The sequence below is a fragment of the Alexandromys fortis genome, unplaced genomic scaffold, assembly GCF_014885135.2.
Source record: "Alexandromys fortis isolate MF-2015 unplaced genomic scaffold, M_Fortis_MF-2015_v1.1 scaffold_72, whole genome shotgun sequence".
Taxonomy (NCBI): Eukaryota; Metazoa; Chordata; class Mammalia; order Rodentia; family Cricetidae; genus Alexandromys; species Alexandromys fortis.
In genome coordinates, this window is record NW_026067969.1 from 405,276 (window position 1) to 425,944 (window position 20,669).

At 52.3% G+C, this 20,669-nt stretch overlaps 4 protein-coding genes across 4 annotated transcripts; 3 read left to right on the plus strand and 1 right to left on the minus strand.

Moving 5' to 3' along the window:
• Positions 1-488: 488 nt before the first annotated feature.
• On the minus strand, positions 489-1,915 carry Ssna1 (SS nuclear autoantigen 1). Its single transcript, XM_050154995.1, has 3 exons — positions 1,762-1,915; positions 1,380-1,579; positions 489-1,050 (listed from the first exon to the last, which is right to left on the minus strand). Exons 1-3 carry the CDS (start codon positions 1,811-1,813, stop codon positions 943-945), a joined length of 360 nt encoding a protein of 119 aa, XP_050010952.1. The 5' UTR covers positions 1,814-1,915; the 3' UTR covers positions 489-942.
• A 24-nt stretch (positions 1,916-1,939) lies between these two features.
• Positions 1,940-14,421, plus strand: Anapc2 (anaphase promoting complex subunit 2). The gene is made up of 13 exons (XM_050154992.1): positions 1,940-2,126; positions 2,351-2,973; positions 3,371-3,503; positions 4,254-4,428; positions 5,560-5,679; positions 6,810-6,927; positions 7,740-7,921; positions 8,575-8,716; positions 8,954-9,029; positions 9,111-9,314; positions 13,337-13,466; positions 13,735-13,970; positions 14,050-14,421. Exons 1-13 carry the CDS (start codon positions 1,980-1,982, stop codon positions 14,260-14,262), a joined length of 2,499 nt encoding a protein of 832 aa, XP_050010949.1. The 5' UTR covers positions 1,940-1,979; the 3' UTR covers positions 14,263-14,421.
• A 2,523-nt stretch (positions 14,422-16,944) lies between these two features.
• Positions 16,945-17,945, plus strand: Tmem210 (transmembrane protein 210). The gene is made up of 4 exons (XM_050154893.1): positions 16,945-17,032; positions 17,192-17,327; positions 17,560-17,589; positions 17,750-17,945. Exons 1-4 carry the CDS (start codon positions 16,945-16,947, stop codon positions 17,943-17,945), a joined length of 450 nt encoding a protein of 149 aa, XP_050010850.1.
• A 779-nt stretch (positions 17,946-18,724) lies between these two features.
• Positions 18,725-20,374, plus strand: Lrrc26 (leucine rich repeat containing 26). The gene is made up of 2 exons (XM_050155310.1): positions 18,725-19,447; positions 19,524-20,374. Exons 1-2 carry the CDS (start codon positions 18,775-18,777, stop codon positions 19,841-19,843), a joined length of 993 nt encoding a protein of 330 aa, XP_050011267.1. The 5' UTR covers positions 18,725-18,774; the 3' UTR covers positions 19,844-20,374.
• Positions 20,375-20,669: the final 295 nt, after the last annotated feature.

Genomic DNA, 20,669 nt, shown 5'->3' on the forward strand with positions numbered 1-20,669 from the left:
TCTGGACTCCACCTTCGGAAAAGCCCACCAAGCTCTGACCCCTCCACAGGGAGGGTCAGGACCACTCCCACAGGTTATTTAAGCTGCTGCCAAAAGGGACACATGGTTTTCGGGTTTTGCGCCCCCCCCCCATCACCTCGTTCCTGGCCACCCTGGAGTGCTGCATTTATTAAACGTGAGCATTTTTTATTAAGTCTAATTTGGTCTAACTGGAATTATTTGCATAGGTGGAGAGGCTCATCTTAAGAGCATTCCTAACAATATAGTGTTGCCAGCTGTCTTTGAGCCAGGTTCTGTACTGACCACCATAATATAGCAAAGCCCCCACAGGAAAGTGGTTTGTGTGCTGGCCTCAGGGAAGAGACTAGCACCTTTATAAGGAGAGTTAGGGGCTAGGGCTGGCCTCAACTGTGTTCTGAAGACAGGTCAGGGAAAACTGCAGGCCTTCCTACCAACAGGATACATGGTAGCTGGCAGACGATGCCACAGACCTTTGCAAAAACAACCTTTATTGAAACGTCAGAGGCCATGGGGATGGACCCTAAGGTTTCAGTTCTGGAGCCAAGAATCTTTCCTCAGCATGCCTGGCTGGGCCCCTAGTGGCTGAGGAGACAAAGTAAGGGGCTCCCACAGTACTTGGACTAGGACCAGGACCTTCCTGGCAGCCCAAGGAAATACAGGGGCTTCAGAGAGAGGCCCCTCATGGAGCTAACCAGGAGCTCAGGGTCCCCATGACACAGAGCTGGGAACTCCTTTCCTGTTGGAGTTTCCCTGTCCTAGGGCTTTTCTCGTCACCCAAGGCAGGTGGAGGTCGGAAGTTGTCCCTCTGGGCACCTGAGATCGTGGGAAGGCATCTGAGGCCACGAAGAACAGAGATGCTTTAGGACAGACACGTCGGGGACTGACTGGGCAGCCATAGGCCACGGCTGAGATGGGCACTTGTCAGCTGTCCTTGCCTCCACTACTCTTCTGGTCTGAGGCTGTGGCTTTAGTCAGGTTCCCAGCTTCCCTTTTGAGGACACTCAGCAGAGTCTGGGAGCTCTCCAGGATCTGGGGCCAGGGAAATAAAAGAATTGTTAATTTCTCTGGCAGGAAAATCCCACCGCCTCAGCCTCTCTCGCTGGAGTATGGGAATCTCAATCTGGCCTGTGCTGAAACCAACCGGCCACAGGGGGATATGTGTGTGTGTGTGGAGGGGGGTTAATCACCTACCAAGCCCTCCTCCTTCCCTGCAAAACCAAGCTGTTCTGGCCCACACCATATACTTTTTCCCATACACCGCTGCTCACTCCCCTCGGATCCCACAGACGGCTCCACCATCCGGCCGTACAGCCTCGGAGCCTAGCGAGGCACTAACAGGGCACAGCTGAGAGCCCCACCTTGAGGTAGGCGGCCTCGGTCTCGGCGATGGTCCGGTCAAACTCGTTGCGAGAGGCGATCTTGCGCGCCAGGTTCTCGTTGACGCGGGCCAGCTTCTCCGTTAGCTGCCTCACCTCATTCTGCAGCCGCTGCTTTTCGTCCTCCTCCTGCTGGATCTGCCGGCACAGCTCCTCTCGCTTCTGACACAGCTCCTCGATGCCTAGAGGGGGCGGGAAGACAAGAGCCATGGGCTGCGGGCTCGTGAGCTTCGGAGCCCGACCTGCTGGGACGCCACGGGGCAGGCCCGCAGAGCGGGGCTCGTGAAGCGCGTCCGCGCGGCCCCCCGGGTGGGTCGGCCGGACCCGCGCCCGCAGCCCGCGGCCTCCCGTGCCCGCAGCTCACACTTGACCAGCTCGTTGTTGTAGTTCTGCAGCGCCGCGCCCTGTTGGGTCATGGTCGGCGCCGCGCCTGGAAGCCTCAACCGCCGCCCGGCAGCGCCAATCCCGCGCCTGCGCACTGCCTCCGCGGCGCGCGGACCCACTACGTCATGGCGGCGCGCCAGTCCCGCGCCGATGTCATCACCGTGCGCCGCGTTGGGCGGGTCTGTTTTGTGGACGCTGATGGAGGCCGAGGCTGTGGCGGTGACGGCGGCGGAAGCGGTGGCAATTGCCACCGCCGATGACTGCGACCCTAGGCCTGGACAGGAGCTCTTGGTTGCTTGGAATACCGTGAGCACTGGTCTGGTGCCGCCGGCCGCGCTGGGGCTGGTGAGGCCTGGGAAAGGTTGGCGGGCCTGTCGGGTCGCGACTGCATGATTTAGGGAGTTGGGGCCTCACAGCTCCGTGCGAGCATCCTGTGATGGGTTTGCCCCCTTCCTCAGCTATCTGATTCGTTTGGTTCCCCTTGCAGCCTTTGACAGCTGAGTTTTTTCACCCCCCCTTTTTTTTTACTCCCACCTCCCCACCCCCCCTCACGGTTTTCCGTGCTCCAGGCATCTTCCCGGACCAGCGGTGGAGTTCCCCCAAAGGAGGAAGAGCTCCGTGCAGCGGTGGAGGTTCTGAGGGGCCACGGTCTGCACTCTGTCCTGGAGGAGTGGTTCGTGGAGGTGCTGCAGAACGACCTGCAGGGCAACATTGCTCCGGAGTTCTGGAATGCCATCTCCCAGCGCGAAAACTCCGTCGATGAACCGCAATGCCTCCAGCTGCTCCTGGATGCCTTCGGTCTGCTGGAAAGCCGCTTGGATCCCTACCTGCACAGCCTAGAACTCCTAGAGAAATGGACTCGTCTGGGCTTGCTGATGGGCTCTGGAGCTCAGGGGCTTCGGGAAAAAGTTCACATCATGTTACGAGGAGTCCTGTTCTTTTCCACCCCCAGGACATTCCAGGAGATGGTCCAGCGCCTCTATAGCCGTTTCCTGAGAGTCTATATGCAGAGCAAGAGAAAAGGAGAAGGGGGCACAGACCCTGAGCTTGAGGGTGAGCTAGACAGCCGGTATGCCCGCCGCAGGTACTACCGACTCCTGCAGAGCCCTCTGTGCGCAGGCTGCGGCAGTGACAAACAGCAGTGCTGGTGCCGACAGGCACTGGAGCAGTTCCACCAACTCAGCCAGGTCCTGTGAGTACCTCCTCCTTGGCCATGCTTCTGTTTCTCTGGATGCCCATTTGTCCTAAATTCAGTAGACCTCTATGTAGAGCTGGTCAACTGACTGGTGAGGTCTTTCCGTCTGTACCTGTTTTTATTATTTGAGACAGGGTTTCTCTGTGTAACAGTCCAGTCTGTCCTGGAACTCACTTTGTCTCAGAGATCTGCCTGTCTCTGCCTTCCAAGTGCTGGGATTAAAAGTGTGTGCCCCCACTGCCCAGCATAGCCAGGGATTACTGTGTAACACGTTTACAGTCGGTCCTGGACCTAGGTATGGGGTGTATGTCCTGCGTATCCTTTAGGGAAGAACCCTTGTAGGGAAGGGACAGATGTGTGTTGTGGGTTCTCCATGAGCAGGGATCTCCTCCAGGCATAGGCTCAGTCTGCTGGAGCGGGTCAGCGCTGAGGCCGTAACCACCACCCTGCATCAGGTGACCCGGGAAAGGATGGAAGACCGCTGCCGAGGAGAGTATGAGCGCTCCTTTCTGCGAGAGTTCCATAAGGTGAGACTCTTCTTCCTGGGCTGTGTCCTGTCAAGGCAAAAGTGGATTTTCCGCAGACATATGTAGCAGTAGGCAGGTTGACCAGGAGTAGTGATGGTTGAGGTTATTGTGGTGCTGGGTAGAGAGGCCAATCCTAGACAAGGTACTAAATAGGTACTGTGGCTAGAAGAAGAATCCTGGGCCAGAGGTGGCTCCAAGAGGTTTCCCCAGGCAAGTATGGCAAGATAGGCCAGCCAGACCCTCCTCTTTCCACTGCCGGACAAAATGTGTGCTCGCTTAACAGTTTCTCCTGGATTAACCTACAACCTAGTACCTGTACCCTAGCATAGAGGTAGGGTGTCCCAGCGGAGGCCTCTGGTTGTCGATACTATTGGGGTATAAGGTGTGTAATTCTGCTATGGGCTTCACAGCATTGTGAAAAAGCTAGGTTCAGCCCCATGAAGCTGTGTCCACCCTGTTTCTGCTTCACTCCCAACCTCCCATTTTTCAAATGTCTATCCCCTGTGGATGCATATTAGCCATAATGGGGCCTAGTCAGAGTGGGTGTCCCCACAGTGATAGCCTAGAGTCATGAGCTTGGAAACTCTTGGAGCGACCACATTGAGCCCTGGACAGTGGCATGTAGGTTTGGTGCTTTTGGCTTCCAGACATGGTGGAGGCTCCTTTAGGATCCTGCCAAAAGTGTGTGGTTACTGGGTCAGGCTGGCGCTTTTAATGTCATTACACCTCACACACACTGGTCTTCCACAGTGGATCGAGAGAGTGGTTGGTTGGCTTGGCAAAGTTTTCCTTCAGGACAACCCCAGCAGGCCGTGTTCTCCAGAGGCTGGGAACACACTGCGTCGTTGGCGCTGCCACGTGCAGAGATTCTTCTACCGTATCTATGCCGGGCTGCGCATTGAGGAGCTTTTCAGCATCATACGAGGTTGGTCCTGCCTCTGACCCTGCAGTGATTGCCTATGCTTTTCCTTCAGCTGTTGGCAGGGTGGTGCGCTGAACAGAGCTAGACCTCCTGACATGGCTGAGTCTAGAGCAGCACTTCTGGATAGCCACTCCTGTTTCTTTCATTTTGGCTCCTGCTTGGGACCGGCCCCTATGTGTCAGTCTGTCGTGTTGATGCAGTGTCAGCTGGTAGAAAATGAGTAGGACAGGGCTCATCAGTTAGGGTTTGTTACTGTCACAGAAGTCAGGTTCGGTTACCAGCGTCAGGGGGTCCGAAACCCTCTTCTGTCCTACAGTGCTGCCAGGCGGCACGTGGAGCACACAGACAGATAACATTCCTTATCCTTACATGCAAATGCTCATACATATAAAAGTTTTAAGTAAAAAAAGAGTTTGAAGGCAGTCCTCATTAATTGCAGTAGTCATTTGACAAAATTGTTTTTCTTTTCCCAAGAGACTGAAATTTAAATTTCACAGCTAGTACAGCATGGACAGTTCAGTTGTCTCCTTTTGTTTTGTTTTTTAAAGACTTATTATGTATACACTTTTCTGCCTGCAGGCCAGAAGAGGGCACCAGAACTCAATATATAGATGGTTGTGAGCTACCATGTGGTTGCTGGGAATTGAACTCAGGACCTCTGGGAGAGGAGCCAGTGCTCTTAACTTCTGAGGCCACCTCTCCAGCCCCCCGCTGTCTTCTATTGTACACCACAGGAGGGATGGCTGTGTTGTGTGAGTTAAGGCAGCTGTGGGTATCAGAGTCTTTGAGAGTTAGTGAGGCAGTCAGCTGTGCCTCTGGACAGATGAAACAGTCATCTCTGGTCAGATTGGCCTCTAGTGAAGGTTACATTGAAAATTACAACATTTTATACCTGATGGGTGACTCCTGTCTGAGCCTCTGCCAGATGTGTATCTTGTTCTCCCCCATCTCTCTCTGTCTATATATATACAGACACATACACACTTATACCATACATATACTATATATACATATGTATCTGTATATATAAACCCTATATTTGTAATGCATATATTTTATACTATATATAATACCTCTTTTAGTGTTTATTATGCCTTTTTTCTTACCTATTCCTGTGGCATGGTTCTCTTTCAGACTTTCCAGACTCTCGGCCAGCCATTGAGGACCTTAAATACTGCTTGGAGAGGACAGATCAGAGGCAGCAGCTGCTTGTGTCCCTCAAGGTGGCCTTAGAGACTCGACTCCTTCACCCAGGTACCATATGTAGCCACTGTGGACTGGCCATTCAAGTAGCTCTCAGGGCTTACATGAAGTTCTTGAGAAAGGAACAGGTTAAGAATGAAAGCAATTTATTTTAATTTATTTATTTATTTATTTTGAGGCAGGGTTTCTTTGTAGCTTTGGAGCCTTCCTGGAACTCAATCTGTAGACCAGGCTGGCTTCAAACTCACAGAGATCCACTCGTCTTTGCCTCCCGAGTGCTGGGATTAAAGGCATGCATCACCACCACCTAGTTTAAGAAGCAGTTTTTGAAGTCTTTGGGAGAGCTGGGTTAACCCTGAGGCTTTATCCATCTTTGGAGAAAGTCAGAGTCTGTTTGACTTGATCTAAAGGTTATAAGTGGTTTATGTATTATTTTTGTGACCAAATGCATGACAGAATCAACTTCAGGGCAGAAGGATTTCTTCTCTTGGTCTCAGAAGGTTACAGTCCATCATAATGGGAAAGGTATGATGGCAAGCCACAGACAAGGAACTCCAAGACTTCAGGAAGTAATGTGTTTCCACTGGTTCAACCCTGACTACTAAAGGCTCTTTTGTTTTTGTTTTGTTCTTTTTTTGAGACATGGTCTCTTTATTTGATTAGACTACCTTGAACTCACAAAGATCTGCCTGTCTCTGCCTCCCAGTTGCTGGGATCAAAGGCATGTGCTACCACACATGGTTTGGTAAAGGTTCTTGGACCTTTAAAATCGCACCACGAATTGGTAATCAAGCCTTCAAAATATGAGCCTAGCTTGGAGGTGGCAGCATATCCTTTAATCCCAGCACTCGGGAGGCAGAGGCAGGTGGGACTACAGAGTGAGTTCCAGGACAGCCAGGGCTACCCAGAGAAACCCTTTCTCGAAAAACAAAAACCATGAGCCTGTTGGGGCCATTCTAGAGTCAAACCCATAGCCGACTACTCCTTGGAAAATTCTGGTGATTATAAATCAGTTGAATCGGGTAGGGGCAAGAAGGTAATCTGCAGTCTCCTTGGATGAGGGTCACATGGTGACCTTCAGATCACCCAGCCAGTGTGGTTAGTTGCATACTCAAGTTTTGGCATTCAGGAGGCCACTGTCCAGGCTGCTGTATGATTTCTATCCCCTAATCCCCTTGCAGGTGTCAACACATGTGACATCATCACTCTCTACATTTCTGCCATCAAGGCGTTACGTGTGCTAGATCCTTCTATGGTCATCCTAGAGGTGGCTTGTGAGCCTATCCGTCGCTACCTGAGGTGAGCGCCACTAGCACTCCTGCTGAGCTCTGGTCTTGACATGCCGTAGACATGGACTGGCTCAGGGTGGGGGCCTCTTTTCCTTTTACTAATGCTGGTAGTTGTCTTCTACCACACATTGTCGAGGTGTGGTGTGTGTGTCAGTGTCAGGGCCTACTTCCCTGATCCCGGCAGAGAGAGAAACTTGTGTGTTTGTGTGTGTGTATATGTGTATCAGGGTCTACTTCTCCGACCCTGGCATAGAGAGAAGCTTGTCTAGGGCCTAGCCTTGTTGATCCAATCTGACAGATTAAAGAAGAGATTTGGGGCCGGGTGGCGTTGGCGCACACCTTCAATCACAGCATTTGGGAGGTAGAGGCAGGCGGATCTGTGTGAGTTCATGACCGACCAGCCTGGTCTACAAGAGCTAGTTCTAGGACTGGCTCCAAAGCAACATAGAAACCCTGCCTTGAAATACCAAAAAAAAAAAAAAAAAAAAAAAAAAGGCTTGGTATCTGTACAGCTTCAACCTTCAGAGCCTCTGTGACCTCTCTGGTGGATTCCCTGGCAAAGCTGGCCAGAAAGCTCTCAGGCAGCAGAGGTGCCTGCTCTGGCTCGGGTTTTCTCCTTCCTCGTCATTGAACTCATCTCAGTGTCTTAGCCCTTGCTTTTTTCAGAGTAGTGCTGCTTTAGTTTTTTGTTTTTTTTCTGTGAAGCCAGATGGGCCTGTCTTTAGTACATGCCAGTTAGCACTGGGCACACTAGGATGGGTTATACCAGGTGTCATGATGCCCTTGTATATTGTTGGTGACAGCAACATTCAATCCGGTTAGGACACGAGAGGACACAGTACGGCAGATTGTGGCTGGGCTGACAGGGGACTCGGATGGGACTGGAGACTTGGCTGTTGAGCTATCTAAGACCGACCCAGCCAGCCTGGAGACCGGCCAGGACAGTGAGGATGATTCTGGCGAGCCCGAGGATTGGGTGCCTGACCCAGTAGATGCTGATCCAGGTCAGTTTACCTATTGGCCTCACCTTGGCCCTCTGCTAGTTTCTTTGGAGGTCTGTTGGTTCTGTCATATATGTTGCTACCCATGCCTGGCTGTATCAGAATCAGCATTGTCTCAAGCTTGAGATGAGAGGTCAGGGCCTTGCTTAACACCAGCTTGTTCGCTATCTCTTCCTCACTGTCTAGCCACTCCAGTTAACTATAGTTGGTGCCCTTGTGGGACATACATGAAAGAACAGATTTATGGGAAGTTTGTACCCCACTTCTGTCTGTGATTTTGTCCTCAAGTGTATTAAGGTGGCACCTCTGGCCGAGTCCCATCTCTTGCTTGGCTACAGTCTGCTGGATTTTCAAAGGCTGTGTATTCTTTGTCTTGCTTAGGTCTTAGCATGAACTCTATACATCTTCAGTAAAAGGAAAACCCAAGGACCTTTATTGTATTCCTTATGGCTGATTGAGGATCCAGGAGGTGCTTGTGAGATATGAGGCACTGTGGGTAGAACAGATGCCCTAGGAACCAACTCTGGGTCTACTAGGAGACATATTACTCCCAGCTGCCCAGGACATTGAGAGCAAGCCCTCCAGGCTGTGAACTCTGGGTGTCACTGTCCTTGTCAAGGTTCCAGTGGTATGCCCCTCTCCCCACTGCTGTGCAGGGAAGTCGAGTTCCAAGCGACGCTCTTCAGACATCATTAGCCTCCTGGTCAGCATCTATGGCAGTAAGGACCTCTTTATCAATGAGTACCGCTCGCTACTTGCAGATCGCCTCCTCCACCAGTTCAGTTTCAGCCCTGAGAGGTAAGGCAAGGGGCTGGTTGACCTCCAGGGGGCGCTGAGGCCTAAAGCCTTCATTCAATGTTTGGAGGAAAACACTTGACTATTTACTGCCCTTATTGGCCAAGGAAGCCCTAGTGCTTCCTGCCTTTCCTCCAGCCCAGGGTGTTCTAGGCAGAGTGGGTGTCCTGGGAAGGCTTCTTAGGGTACCAGTTGAAATGGAGGCACACTGCAGTCCCTCCCAGAAACTTGTCTTTCCAGGGAGATCCGTAATGTGGAGCTGTTGAAGCTGCGCTTTGGTGAGGCCCCCATGCATTTCTGTGAGGTCATGCTCAAGGTAAGTGTCCAGGACACCCCAGCCAGTTGTTTCCCACTCCCTCCATTCAGCTCAGGACATTGATGAGATGTCCCTTCTTAGGACATGGCAGATTCCCGCCGCATCAATGCCAATATCCGTGAGGAGGATGAGAAGCGGCCTATAGAAGAACAACCGCCATTTGGGGTCTATGCCGTCATATTGTCCAGTGAATTTTGGCCTCCCTTCAAAGATGAGAAGCTGGAGGTCCCTGAGGACATCAGGGCTGCCCTAGACATTTACTGCAAGAAGTATGAGAAACTGAAGGTACCGCTAGTAGGCCTCTTGCTAGTTTGTATCTCTGTGTATCAGACCCTTACAGTGGGTGGTATGGCCAAGTCCAAGGATCCTTTTTCCTGAGCTTGTGGTCAGTTATGGCAGGGAAGGCAAGAGTGTGACACACTCCACAGGTGACGATGCCTTCTGTAGGCCATAGAATACAACCTAATGAATGCTCTGACCCAGAGGTGCTGAGAGGGTGCAGACATCCAGGTAGCAAACACCCCAATTGAAGGAGCATATAGTCCCCTGTAGGGGTCAGGCTAGGAGAAACTAGGTGGCCGTGCAGACAGGTCTGGCTTGGGAACACCTGCAGCATCTTGTTTGTGATGGGGAAGTCCTGAGTCTAGATGTGTTTCTGCCTGCAGTCAGGAGGAAGCCTGTTCTGCTTCAGGCTCAGGATCTGTGCTCTGGATGAGTCCTGAAAACTTAAAACCTGCTTCCTTCAGGGGGCAACAAAGTGGAACCAAGATGGAGGGCCCTGATTGGGGAAGTTACAGAAGAGGAATGTTTGTGCCAGTAGCTATGAGATGAGAGCCTTGCTGCTCTCAACCCTGTCTCGGTTTCTGGAAATGTCTAGGTATAGTGTTTGTGACCTTTACTGACACCAGGTGAAAGTGTGGTTACTGGTCAACAGTGTGGCCTGTTGTGGCCTATTCCGCGGTGATGTATCTAGTTACGGTGTCTGAGTGCCCTGACCCTAACCCTAACCCCTAACCCACTTCCTGATTGAGTGGCCTGAGTGGCCAGTCCTGCGTACTCAGTGTCCTCTCCTACCATCCCTCTGACTACTTTGATAGTATGAAATACCTGTTGATTTTTGCTTGGCACTGGGAGCTTTGGTAAACAGGGCTGTGCTAAGAGGTTAGGCCTAGGCCACGATTCCTTCGTCTTTCTCCACGGAGCTCCTAGAGGAGATCTTGCTGGGTCTGTGGATGGCTGACTGTATAGCCCATGTTTTGTGACCATTTTGCAGGTCACGACTGTTGAACCAGTGCTGGGAAGCTAAACTGGCTGTAACCAGGGGAAGCCACTGATACCGCCTCCTTTTCTATCCTTGAATTGGGTTTATTGATGTTTCTCCCTTAAGAGCTGCAGAGGTCCAGAGGGACTCAGAGCATCATTTGGCCACCAGAATAGCAGAATCAGTGTCCTGGGCACCACTTTAATAAAAAACTGCAAATTACAGGGTTTACTAGGTTAGAAATGTGTTGATATTGGGTTGTACTTCCCCAGAATGCTCTAGGACAAAAAAGTTGCTTCCTGCCTGTTGCAGTTTTCAGTAGCCCTGGCTGATCCAGGTAAATGTTTCTTTTGCTTTATTTTGTTTTTCAAGACAGGTTTTCTCTGTGTAACCCTAGCTCTCCTGGAACTTGCTCTGTAGACCACTCTGGCTTAGAACTCACAGATATCAACCTGCCTCTGCCTCCTTTCTGCTGGGATTAAAGATGTGCGCCACCACTGCTATGCTGGTAAATAGCATCTTTATGTCCAGGTTTTCTCTATGTCTGTTTTTCTCTTAGGATGCTAGTTATATCAGATTAAGGACCCATTCGATTCCAGGACAATCTCATTTTAGGAGAGTACGTATTTAATGACTCTGTATTTGGAGCTAAGGGGCCAAGTGTCAATGGAGTTAGGTATTTCCTGTTTCTTTGAAGATAGCACAGTTTGGCCAATGACAGTCTGTGTTTTCTAAAATTAATTGTCTTCCCATGAGCAAAGTACATTTAGCCAATACCAGTATCTCCAAAGTTAACCATTTCAGCATCCACTCTTAAATCAGTGTCTTCCAATCGAGTGTGATAGTGCACATCTGTGATCCCAGCCTAACTACATACTGACACCTCTTTCTAAAAAAGTCTTAGCCATGTGAAGCAGGTTTCCTCTCCAGCTTGATGTTGTGAGGTTGTCTTGTTCAAAGCACGGTGATAAGACAAGTGTAAGTGTAGTTTAGAAGTAGACATTCCCAAAAGGAGCAAGGAGAAAGGTTATGAGCCCTAAAGAACATCTGAAGCCCAACTAGAGAAAATTGTTTGTTTTTGTTTTTGTTTTTTTTTTTAATTTTCGACACAGGGTTTCTCCATAGCTTTTTTTGGTTCCTGTCCTGGAACTAACTCTTGTAGACCAGGCTGGCCTTGAACTCACAGAGATCCGCCTGCCTCTGCCTCAAGACTGCTGGGATTAAAGGCCTGTGCCACCACCGTCCGGCAAGAAATTGAGTTTGATAACAGCTCTTTGACTCAGTGCTCTGTCACTGATGGCTTGGACACTGCAAACTCCAGGGGAATCCACCAAGGTTTTTGAGTTTTGCACCAGCAATAATGCTAACAGTTTGAATGAAAGTGACAAGAGATAACACAAAAGTCCATACTGACATGTGGGCTTGCTTGGCAAGCCAAGAGGACAGAGGGCTGTTACCAAACTGAAACAATTTCTCAGCAGTAGGCTGATCCTGAGCCAGGTGTGGTGGTGCATGCCTGTCATCCCGCTCTTGGGAAGCAGACACAACAGCAACACTACTGGTTGAGGCTAGTCTGTTCTACATAGCAAGTTTCAAGACAACTAGGGCATTATAGTAAGGATCCAGCTAAAAAAACAGGAGGCACAGGCCGGGCTGTGGTGGCGCACGTCTTTAATCCCAGCACTCTGGAGGCAGAGGCAGGCGGATCTCTGTGAGTTCCAGGCCAGCCTGGTCTACAAGAGCTAGTTCCAGGACAGGCTCCAAAGCCACAGAGAAGCCCTTTCTCGAAAGTGGGGGGTGGGGGGGTAGCTTCCTGGATAGCCCATGTGTTACTGGTTTCTACTGAGATGATCAGTTGGATCTACAAGTCACATAGACTAGCAAATGACTAGCTACAATCTGGCAGTTTTCTGACAGCTGTTTTCCCTCAGGGTCTAGTATCGTGTTCCCTGTTTCCATCTGAGCCCTCAGAAGGTCCTCAGTGCTCATATTTCTATACCAGTGTTGTTCCCCGTGGTGTTTTCCATGGTGTGTGCATTCTCTAGGATGACAGCAGCCCTTGTTCCCAAACCATCACCAGCATCATCCTTACCTTTAGTATTGTACCAGTTGTCTCCAACAAATCTAGGCTCCAGCGTCCATGCACTTCCTGTTGTGCAATCCCAAAGCCACTTCAGTATTCCAGCTATTTATTTATGTAATAGTATTCCTCCCTAAAAGCAGAATTTATTTTTTCCTAGAACTAGCTCTGTACAACAGGCTAGCCTCAAACTCAGGCTAGCTTCTGCCTCCCAAGTGCTGGGATTAAAAGCATACACCACCACCACTTGGCAGAATATTCATTTTTTATGACTACTATAACAGAGTGTTAGGGACTGGGTAGTTTTAAACAACAGAAGTATGTTGTTTTAGTTCTGGAAAGTAGAAGTCCAGTGTGAGGGTGTTGGCAACACTGCTCCTTCTGACGCCTATAAGAAAGCATTCCTTGCTTTCCCAACTTTTTGTATATACTCTATGCCTCATCTCTACTACCTTCTGTGCCTGTGTTTTAGCCTTGTCCTTCTCTCTTTTGATTTTTGTTTTGGTTTTTGAGACAGAGTTTCTCTGTAGCTTTGGAGTTTATCATGGAACTCCCTCTGTAGACTTCAAACTGGCTGGCCTCAAACTCACAGAGATCCGCCTGTCTCTGCTTCCCGAGTGCTGGGATTAAAGGCGTGCGCTGCCACCACCACCTGACTTAGTATTCCCTCTTAACTAATTACATCTGTATCAACTTTGCAAATAGCTCACATTCCGAGGTACTGAAGGATCAGACATGAGAGGGACACAATTTACCAGCAGTACCCATTGTTATATTGTGGTTGCTCAGGAGCTGGGCACTGGAACCAGGTCTCCCACACTTGCTACTGCCTGCCAGGGATGGCATTGGTACAGGCCATTGGTGCAGGAGCCATTCCTTGCCAGATAGCATGCCATAGGAGCCTGTGCCTTGTTCATCTGGACCTGGCTGGAACCCACTGGATTATTCTTACTGATTCCTGCCCAGGCTATGCGGACCCTCAGTTGGAAGCACACCCTGGGCTTGGTGACAATGGATGTGGAGCTGGCTGACCGTACCCTGTCTGTTGCAGTGACCCCAGTGCAGGCAGTGATCTTGCTGTATTTCCAGGACCAAGGTGAGTCCCTAGAACCCCATCTGGTCTGCCTGAGCACACTACCTTGGAGCCACTAGGCACTTGTCTAATGAGCAGTGAGGTGATACATTGTCCCTGTGTCCCATCATCGTCCCCCATCCTCCCCCTCCCAGGAGGGCAGGATTTAGGGGTAGCAACCATTCCTTTTACCCATGAGTCAAGCTGGACAATTCTCATCCCTCTGGGATAACTGGTTAACTGGAGAAGTAAAGCTCCAGTGTACCCTGCTTTCCTGTGATTCTGCACACAGCCAGCTGGACCCTGGAGGAGCTGAGCAAGGTGGTAAAGATGCCTGTGGCACTGCTGCGGAGGCGCATGTCAGTGTGGCTGCAGCAGGGTGTGCTGCGGGAGGAGCCTCCAGGCACTTTCTCTGTTATTGAGGAGGAGCGGCCTCAGGACAGGGACAACATGGTGCTGATTGACAGCGATGATGAGAGCGACTCCGGCATGGCGTCCCAGGCTGACCAGAAGGAAGAGGAATTGCTGGTGCGTTGGCCACTTTCATAGTGGGCTGGGGTTGGGCCAAGAAGGTGACTGTCTAACCATCCCTGGCTTCTGTTCCTAGCTCTTCTGGACGTACATCCAGGCCATGTTGACCAACCTAGAGAGCCTCTCTCTGGAGCGCATCTATAGCATGCTCCGAATGTTTGTCATGACTGGCCCTGCTCTGGCTGAGATTGACCTGCAGGAACTCCAGGGCTACCTGCAGAAGAAGGTCCGCGACCAGCAGCTCATCTACTCTGCAGGTGTCTACCGCCTGCCTAAGAGTTGCAACTGATGTCCCTCTTCTGAGCTCTGACCCATAGCATTCATGCCTGTGTGGCCACTGGATAGACAGTTAGGGTACCTCCTTACCCCCCATGTGTCTGTGCCTAGCCCCCATCCGTTCCCTGCCTAACACCCAAAGTACAAATTAAAATTAAAGTAGATTGGTTCATCTTTTCGTGTAGTTTTTTGAACACATATACATACCAGCTTGTCCTCCATAACCATCCTACATTAGCTCTATAGGGCCCGTGTTCCTAGCAGCAGGTAAGGCAATAGATTCCCTGAAGCTGCCTTCTATAGGCTGCCCAGGACCCACGCTTGTTTGGGTAAAAGTAAATAGGGTTAGCTCCCCAGACTCTCCTGAGTTAGACGTATAGCCCCATCCTGCTTTTGTGGTCTTTAAAGGAATCATGGATCTTCACTTGTGTGTAGCCTATGTGGAGTTAATGCCAGGCTTTGTGTTGTTAGGACATTTGCACCCACCAGGTCTTCCAAAGTGAGGCAACCTGAGTCAGATATACTCCTTGTGTCCAGCAGACAGTAGCCACTTAAGGACATAATCTAGTGGCCAGAGGATTAGATCTTTGTCCCCCTTTCTTGCACCAGATATTACATATTACATGTATGTATTCAGATTCTTTGATGTCCTCAAGATTTGCAGTCAGAATTTATGGACAAGGGCAGAGGTGAGAGGAGAGCCAGGAACCAATTTAATCCTTTCCCTCAAGTTAGGGCTCAGCCACCCTGAAAAGCAAGCTGTGTCCCAGATGCTAGTTGAGGACAGGCTAGGACCTGGTGGGGCACAGTGTGGACTCCTGCGTCCCTGTCCCAGAACAGCTGTTTGCCGGCAGGAAATACCTGGACCTGAGGCACCATCCTCAAAGGGAACAAAAGCTCTTTGGAATCATTGCTTGCACATCCTGATCCTTGCCCAAGGTGGATCCCAGGCCACAAGCCACACCCAGTCTCAGCTGCTGCCATTACCCCTAGATGCCCTTCTTCGTCCCTCATCCTCAGCTACTGGCTTTGGCTTATTCTGTACTTGGGTCCTGAGCAGAAATCCCCTTCAAGGGTTTCACCTCACCCGGCTGTTCTAGAGGAATCTTCTTGCCTCAGGTTTTAAAGGACTGAAGGCAGGTGTTAGGCACAGGACCTTGGCCATAGCCTGAGGGTTCCCATAAATGTAGGAAGCCTTGTTCACGGTATTTCAGAGATGAGGTTTTTCTCCTCTAGTCCCAGTTCTCAGACCCTGCCCTACCCCACTTAAGTGCTATTGCTACAAGAATAACTGTCAGGTGGTGGGCAGTGGTGGCACATGCCTTTAATCCCAGGCAGAGGCAGGTGGATCTCTGTGAGTTCAAGGCCAGCCTAGTCTACAAGAGCTAGTTCCAAGACAAGCTCCAAAGCTACAGAGAAACCCTGCCTCCAAAAACAAAAGAACACAACCTTTTAGAGGCCATGAAGGTGTTCCTATCTGGTTCATACCACCTGGCCACAGATGGGTGTGTCTTTGTCCTAACAGGATCTAAACTTGCTAGGCTGGCCTGGTAGGGTGACAGTGCCAGCCCCTGGGCCTCAGGCACACCTTCTGCCCTGCATTCCTTTAGACTAAGTTTGTGGACGTATCTTAAAGACCAGAGAGGTCTTGGTTCTCGTTGTTTAACCAATACAAAGTTCATGTCAAGAGTTGTTTCTCGACCAACCCTGTAAGGGTACCTGTGTCTGCTGTCAGGGATGTCCCCAGTGATGAGGGCCAGTGGGTTCAAGCTGTGCCCTCCCATCCTGGCACCGTGTTGGCTCCAGCTGGCAGGAGGCTGGGCTCAGCTGCAGGGCTGACATTTCCTCTTAGTTTGCTTGGCAGATCCTCATAGAGGAGAGTGGCAGCCGGGTGGGGCTGCGCCTGCATCTCAGCCTGGGACAACAAGTTCAGGACAGAACTGTAGGTTAACCCTGACCATGCCAGCCTGTAGGCAAACTAGTTCCCTTGGGCAGCAGCTGATTACAGAGTCAACAGACCCTCAGAGCATCGAGCTCCGACTAATAAGAGGTGTGAGCCAGAGACTGCAACCCTTTCTGAGCCATCTGCTGCCTGGGGGTGTTATTCTAAGGCTATGGTACGGTGTCCAGCTCAGGCATATGTAGCCAATGACTCTCCCATCCCAATGGATGATCAAGGATTCCTTAGGATACCAGCAGTCTCTTAACCCGGACTAAAGGCTATATGAGCTCAGTCCTCCAAAGCAACCAAGGAGGGCAGCTGAACACATACTCACCCCACCTCCCATAGTCTCCCTGTCCCCTACCTGCCTCAACTTGGGGAGGGTTTTGTTAACGGGAAGTCTGGTAGAGCTCTAACTCTACTCAGAGGTCAGATGTGGACAAGCAAACTAAGGTCTTGGTCCCCAACACCAGAGGACAAAGTAAGATTCTCACCCGTTTATCTAGAGCTGCTGTCTGTAAAACTATAGCCCTACTATCCCCTGTCGCAGATCTGACTAGAGCTCGCAAACCCTGTCCCCTTTACCTGCTCCATCCAGGGCTGTCCGCCCAGGGCTCCTAGAATTCCAGCATCCAAGTGGCCTGGGTTCTCTGAGTCCCTACCCCCACACCCTCTGCCTCACAGCCCCACTGTGAGGTCAGCATCTTCCAATAAGTTCCGTCTAGAGGTGTGTGGTGGGGCTGGGGGCTGAACATGGCCCCCTGTCCCCAGCCTGACTCCTGCTCAGCTGGCAGCCCCCTTGGTCTGATATGTTTGTCCCTTTTGCTCATCCCTGCTGCAGGTGCCTCCTCTCACTAGCCCCCCAGCCAGAGTCTCACCCTTTTCCAAGCAGGGCAAGCCACTTGTGTCCTGAGAGCCACTGGGGTGGAGGGTGAGGGACGACCTGAGGTCGTCCACAGTCAGGTGACTGGCTCCTGGTCTTGTGGCCTTGTTTCTGCAGCTGGAACCTACTGTGAATGCAGCCTTGGCCTCAGCCGTGAGGCCTTTATTGCCCTCATTGTGGTACTGGCTGGTGTCAGTGCCAGCTGCTTCTGTGCACTCGTTGTTGTGGCGATTGGTGTCTTTCGGGCCAAGGGGTGCGTGAGCTTGGGGTTGGGTGCAACAGGAGTGGGGCCATGCTACTGGCCCTGGGCTGTCAGCCATGCCTTGAGGGGCCTCTTCTTGGGGTGGTGTGTCATGAGAGGCTGGGGGTAATATTTTCCAGGGTGTGTGTGGGGCATGGGGGTTCCAGGAAGAGGTTACAGGGGGCTTCCAGGCATGTGGGAAGAGCATTTCTCCAGAATTCACACCTGCCTTTGTCCCCCTCAGTGATTCGTGCCCCGGACACACGGAAAACAGGTAAGCGCACCAGGAAAAGCCTCAAGGGTGAGCTGTGTCCTCTCTCTGCCCGCTCCTGGAAGTAGAGATCACAGTGGTATCCAGAGAATGTCCTCAAGGGCCAGCTTCTCTTGGGTGGCCAAGGCCCTGCCAGATCATGCTGACCCAGCCCATCATGCAGGTTGATAGGGCCCTTTGGGGTCCGGACAGATCGCATGGACCTGCGCTCGGTGCACATGGAGTCCTGCCTCATGGACCGTGACCTGGAGGTATCCATGATGCCAACCTTGGACAACCAGGGCCTCATGACCATTCCCATGGAGGTTCCTCTAGAGGAGCCTCCTCCACCACCTTCACCTCCACCTCCTCCACAGTAGCGGAGGGCAGCTAGGCTGGGGAATTAAACAGTATTTAGTGATTGTGTGCTGTCCTTCTTGCAAGTCCCTCGAGGTGGTGTTTGTCATAGATCACGGAAGGTGTCTCCACCCAGGGGCAGAGCCAGGGTTTTCAGCTCCTAGCCCAGCTAGCCAGTTCAGCTTTTCTCAGCTGAACCTTCCTACTGTTGGCCTTACAAAGATGACTGACCCTGGGCCTTTCCTACTTCCCAGATTTCCCAAGACAGGACCTGTAGCTAGCAAGTCCAAAGGGAGCTGCATTGCCCAGACTTGAGCCAGCACTCCTTTCTGCTAACATTGCCCTCAAGGGCTCCAAGGGGGTGAGGGTTGGGTACACTCCCTCTTTTGCCTTAGGTTTGCCATCCCTCCTACACTTTTAAGACTTTCCTTTGCATTTATACCTCCACCAATCCTGTCAAGGGACTGGACAGACTCTATAGGGTCTTTTTGCTGAAACGGGATGAAATTGAGACTGGGGTATGGAGCAAGGCATTGTGGGTCGCATCCTATGTGGAGCTGGTGGGTTTGACCCTGCTCTTTAGGTCTCAGTGGGGCGTCCAGTGGTCTCATCAGCTCCACTATGGGCTCAGAGCCAAGCCAAGACGAGCCTTGGACAGGTGGTTGGCAGTATTGGGCTTTGGCTCTGTGCCTAGCCCCCGCCCAAGACAAGGAACCAGTTGAGGGACAGAAACTGTTGTGCTTGGGCAGGAGAGTTAATACTTCTGTAGGTGAGGAAGGGACAAACTCCGGGTCATCTGCATTCCGAAGCCGCACAGGGATCTAGGTCCCCTTGTCTTCTTGAGCAGCCCTCATGCGGGGCTCTTTTTTCTTGCGGCTTCTGCCGCAACTGTCTCTACTGCTGCTGCTGTCGTTGAGGCGTGTCTGGACACAGGAGCACGCTGGAACCTTCCCTTCCAGATCCCCGGTGGTCCCCGAGTGCCCCGAGGCATGTTCATGTTCACTTGGTGGCAAGGTCAATTGCTCCGCACTTGAGCTGCCCACGGTACCAGCGGGCCTGAGCTGGAGAGTAAGCTCACTGCTTCTGGATCACAATCGCGTAAGCGCGCTGCCTCCAGGTGCCTTCGTTGGGGCGGACGCGCTGCTATACCTAGACCTGCGGGAGAACCGGCTCCGGTCAGTACACGCTCGAGCTTTCTGGGGTCTGGGCGTGTTGCAATTTCTAGACCTGAGCGCCAACCAGTTGGAAACTCTGTCTCCTGGCACCTTCGTGCCGCTCCGCGCGTTGCGTTTTCTTTCCCTAGCGGGTAACCGGTTGGCATTCCTGGAGCCTTCGATCCTGGGCGCGCTCCCATTACTGCGCGTGCTCAGCCTGCAGGACAATTCACTGTCTGCGCTCGAGGCGGGTTTGCTGAATAGCCTGCCCACGCTCGACGTGTTGCGCTTGCGTGGCAACCCCTGGGCATGCAGCTGCGCGCTGCGTCCGCTTTGCACCTGGCTGCGCAAGCACCCGCGTCCCGCTTCAGGTGAGCCATCTGGGGCGCAGGACAGATAATGTTTGGTGCAATTGCTGCCATCTGATGCCGCTCCTGTGTCCCGCAGAAACTGAGACCCTGTTCTGCGTGTCTCCAAGACGCCAGACGCTCAGCCTACTGACAGCCTTTCCGGACACGGCCTTCAGACACTGCGCTCAGACACTCGCAGCGCGAGACCTGGCGGTGGTATATGCTCTCGGGCCGGTCTCTTTCCTCGCCAGTCTGGCCATCTGCCTGGCATTGGGCTCCGTGCTCACTGCCTGTGGTGCACGGCGGCGCCGCGGCCGCACCACAGTACGCCCCTTACTAAGGAGACCGCTGGATCCCGAGGGTCCAACCTCCCAGGAGGATGCTGGGAGCCCTGCAGCGGCTGCAACCCAAGCCTAAGGAGGCTGCGGTTGTTTCTAGCCCTCCCCCAGTGCTCTGCACTTTGAAAACTGTCCCCAAATTCTTGGCCTCCCTTCAAACTCCCTGTAGGCGTCAACAATAGACAAAAAAACCGGAAAATTTCTGACATTCCTTTAGGCATCACCACTGAATACCGGGGTTGGAGTAGCTGTGCGCGCCCGGTGTCCCTGGGGCAGAGGAGTAGCACGCTACTGCGCACCAGCGACACGGGGAAGGCACGCGCTTGGACACTGGGAGAGCAGGTCATGTACAAGGTGGTGGGTGAATGACACCCGAATGGGAGGCGGATGGCGCTCCCTGGTGCCCAAGGTGCGGGGCTCGTTGCGAGCCAGCGTCTGAGGAAGCCTATTGTGGCTGCAAGCAGAAGAGAAGGCTCAGCCCTCTCGGAGTCTGGAGCCCTGGACAACTGGGAGCCAGAGAGCACCCCTGGGAAGCGCTGCCAGCAGGGCAGTGAGGGCTGGCACTGGGAAATGTCAGGGCCAGCCCTGCGAATGGGGTGGGGAAGGGTCGTGGGAGGGTGGTGCAGCAGGAGAGAGAGCCTTCCAACCCGAGGAGGAAGTCAGGTTGCAGAGAGCAGGCGCTGGAGGAGGGGTGGGTGGGTGACCTAGCCAGCTGGGGCCATGGGCCCCCACTGTAGCTTAGGGTGGTGGCTGGAGGAAGGATGGGGCTGCCATTTCTGCTCCACACCCCTCCGGCCGGGGCCACTTAGGCCCCTCACCCCACTGCTCAGAGACCCCAGGGCCCTGCCTCTGCCGGAGCGCCCTGTGGCCCTGCCCAGCCGGCTCAGCTCTGGCCCATCCTCAGC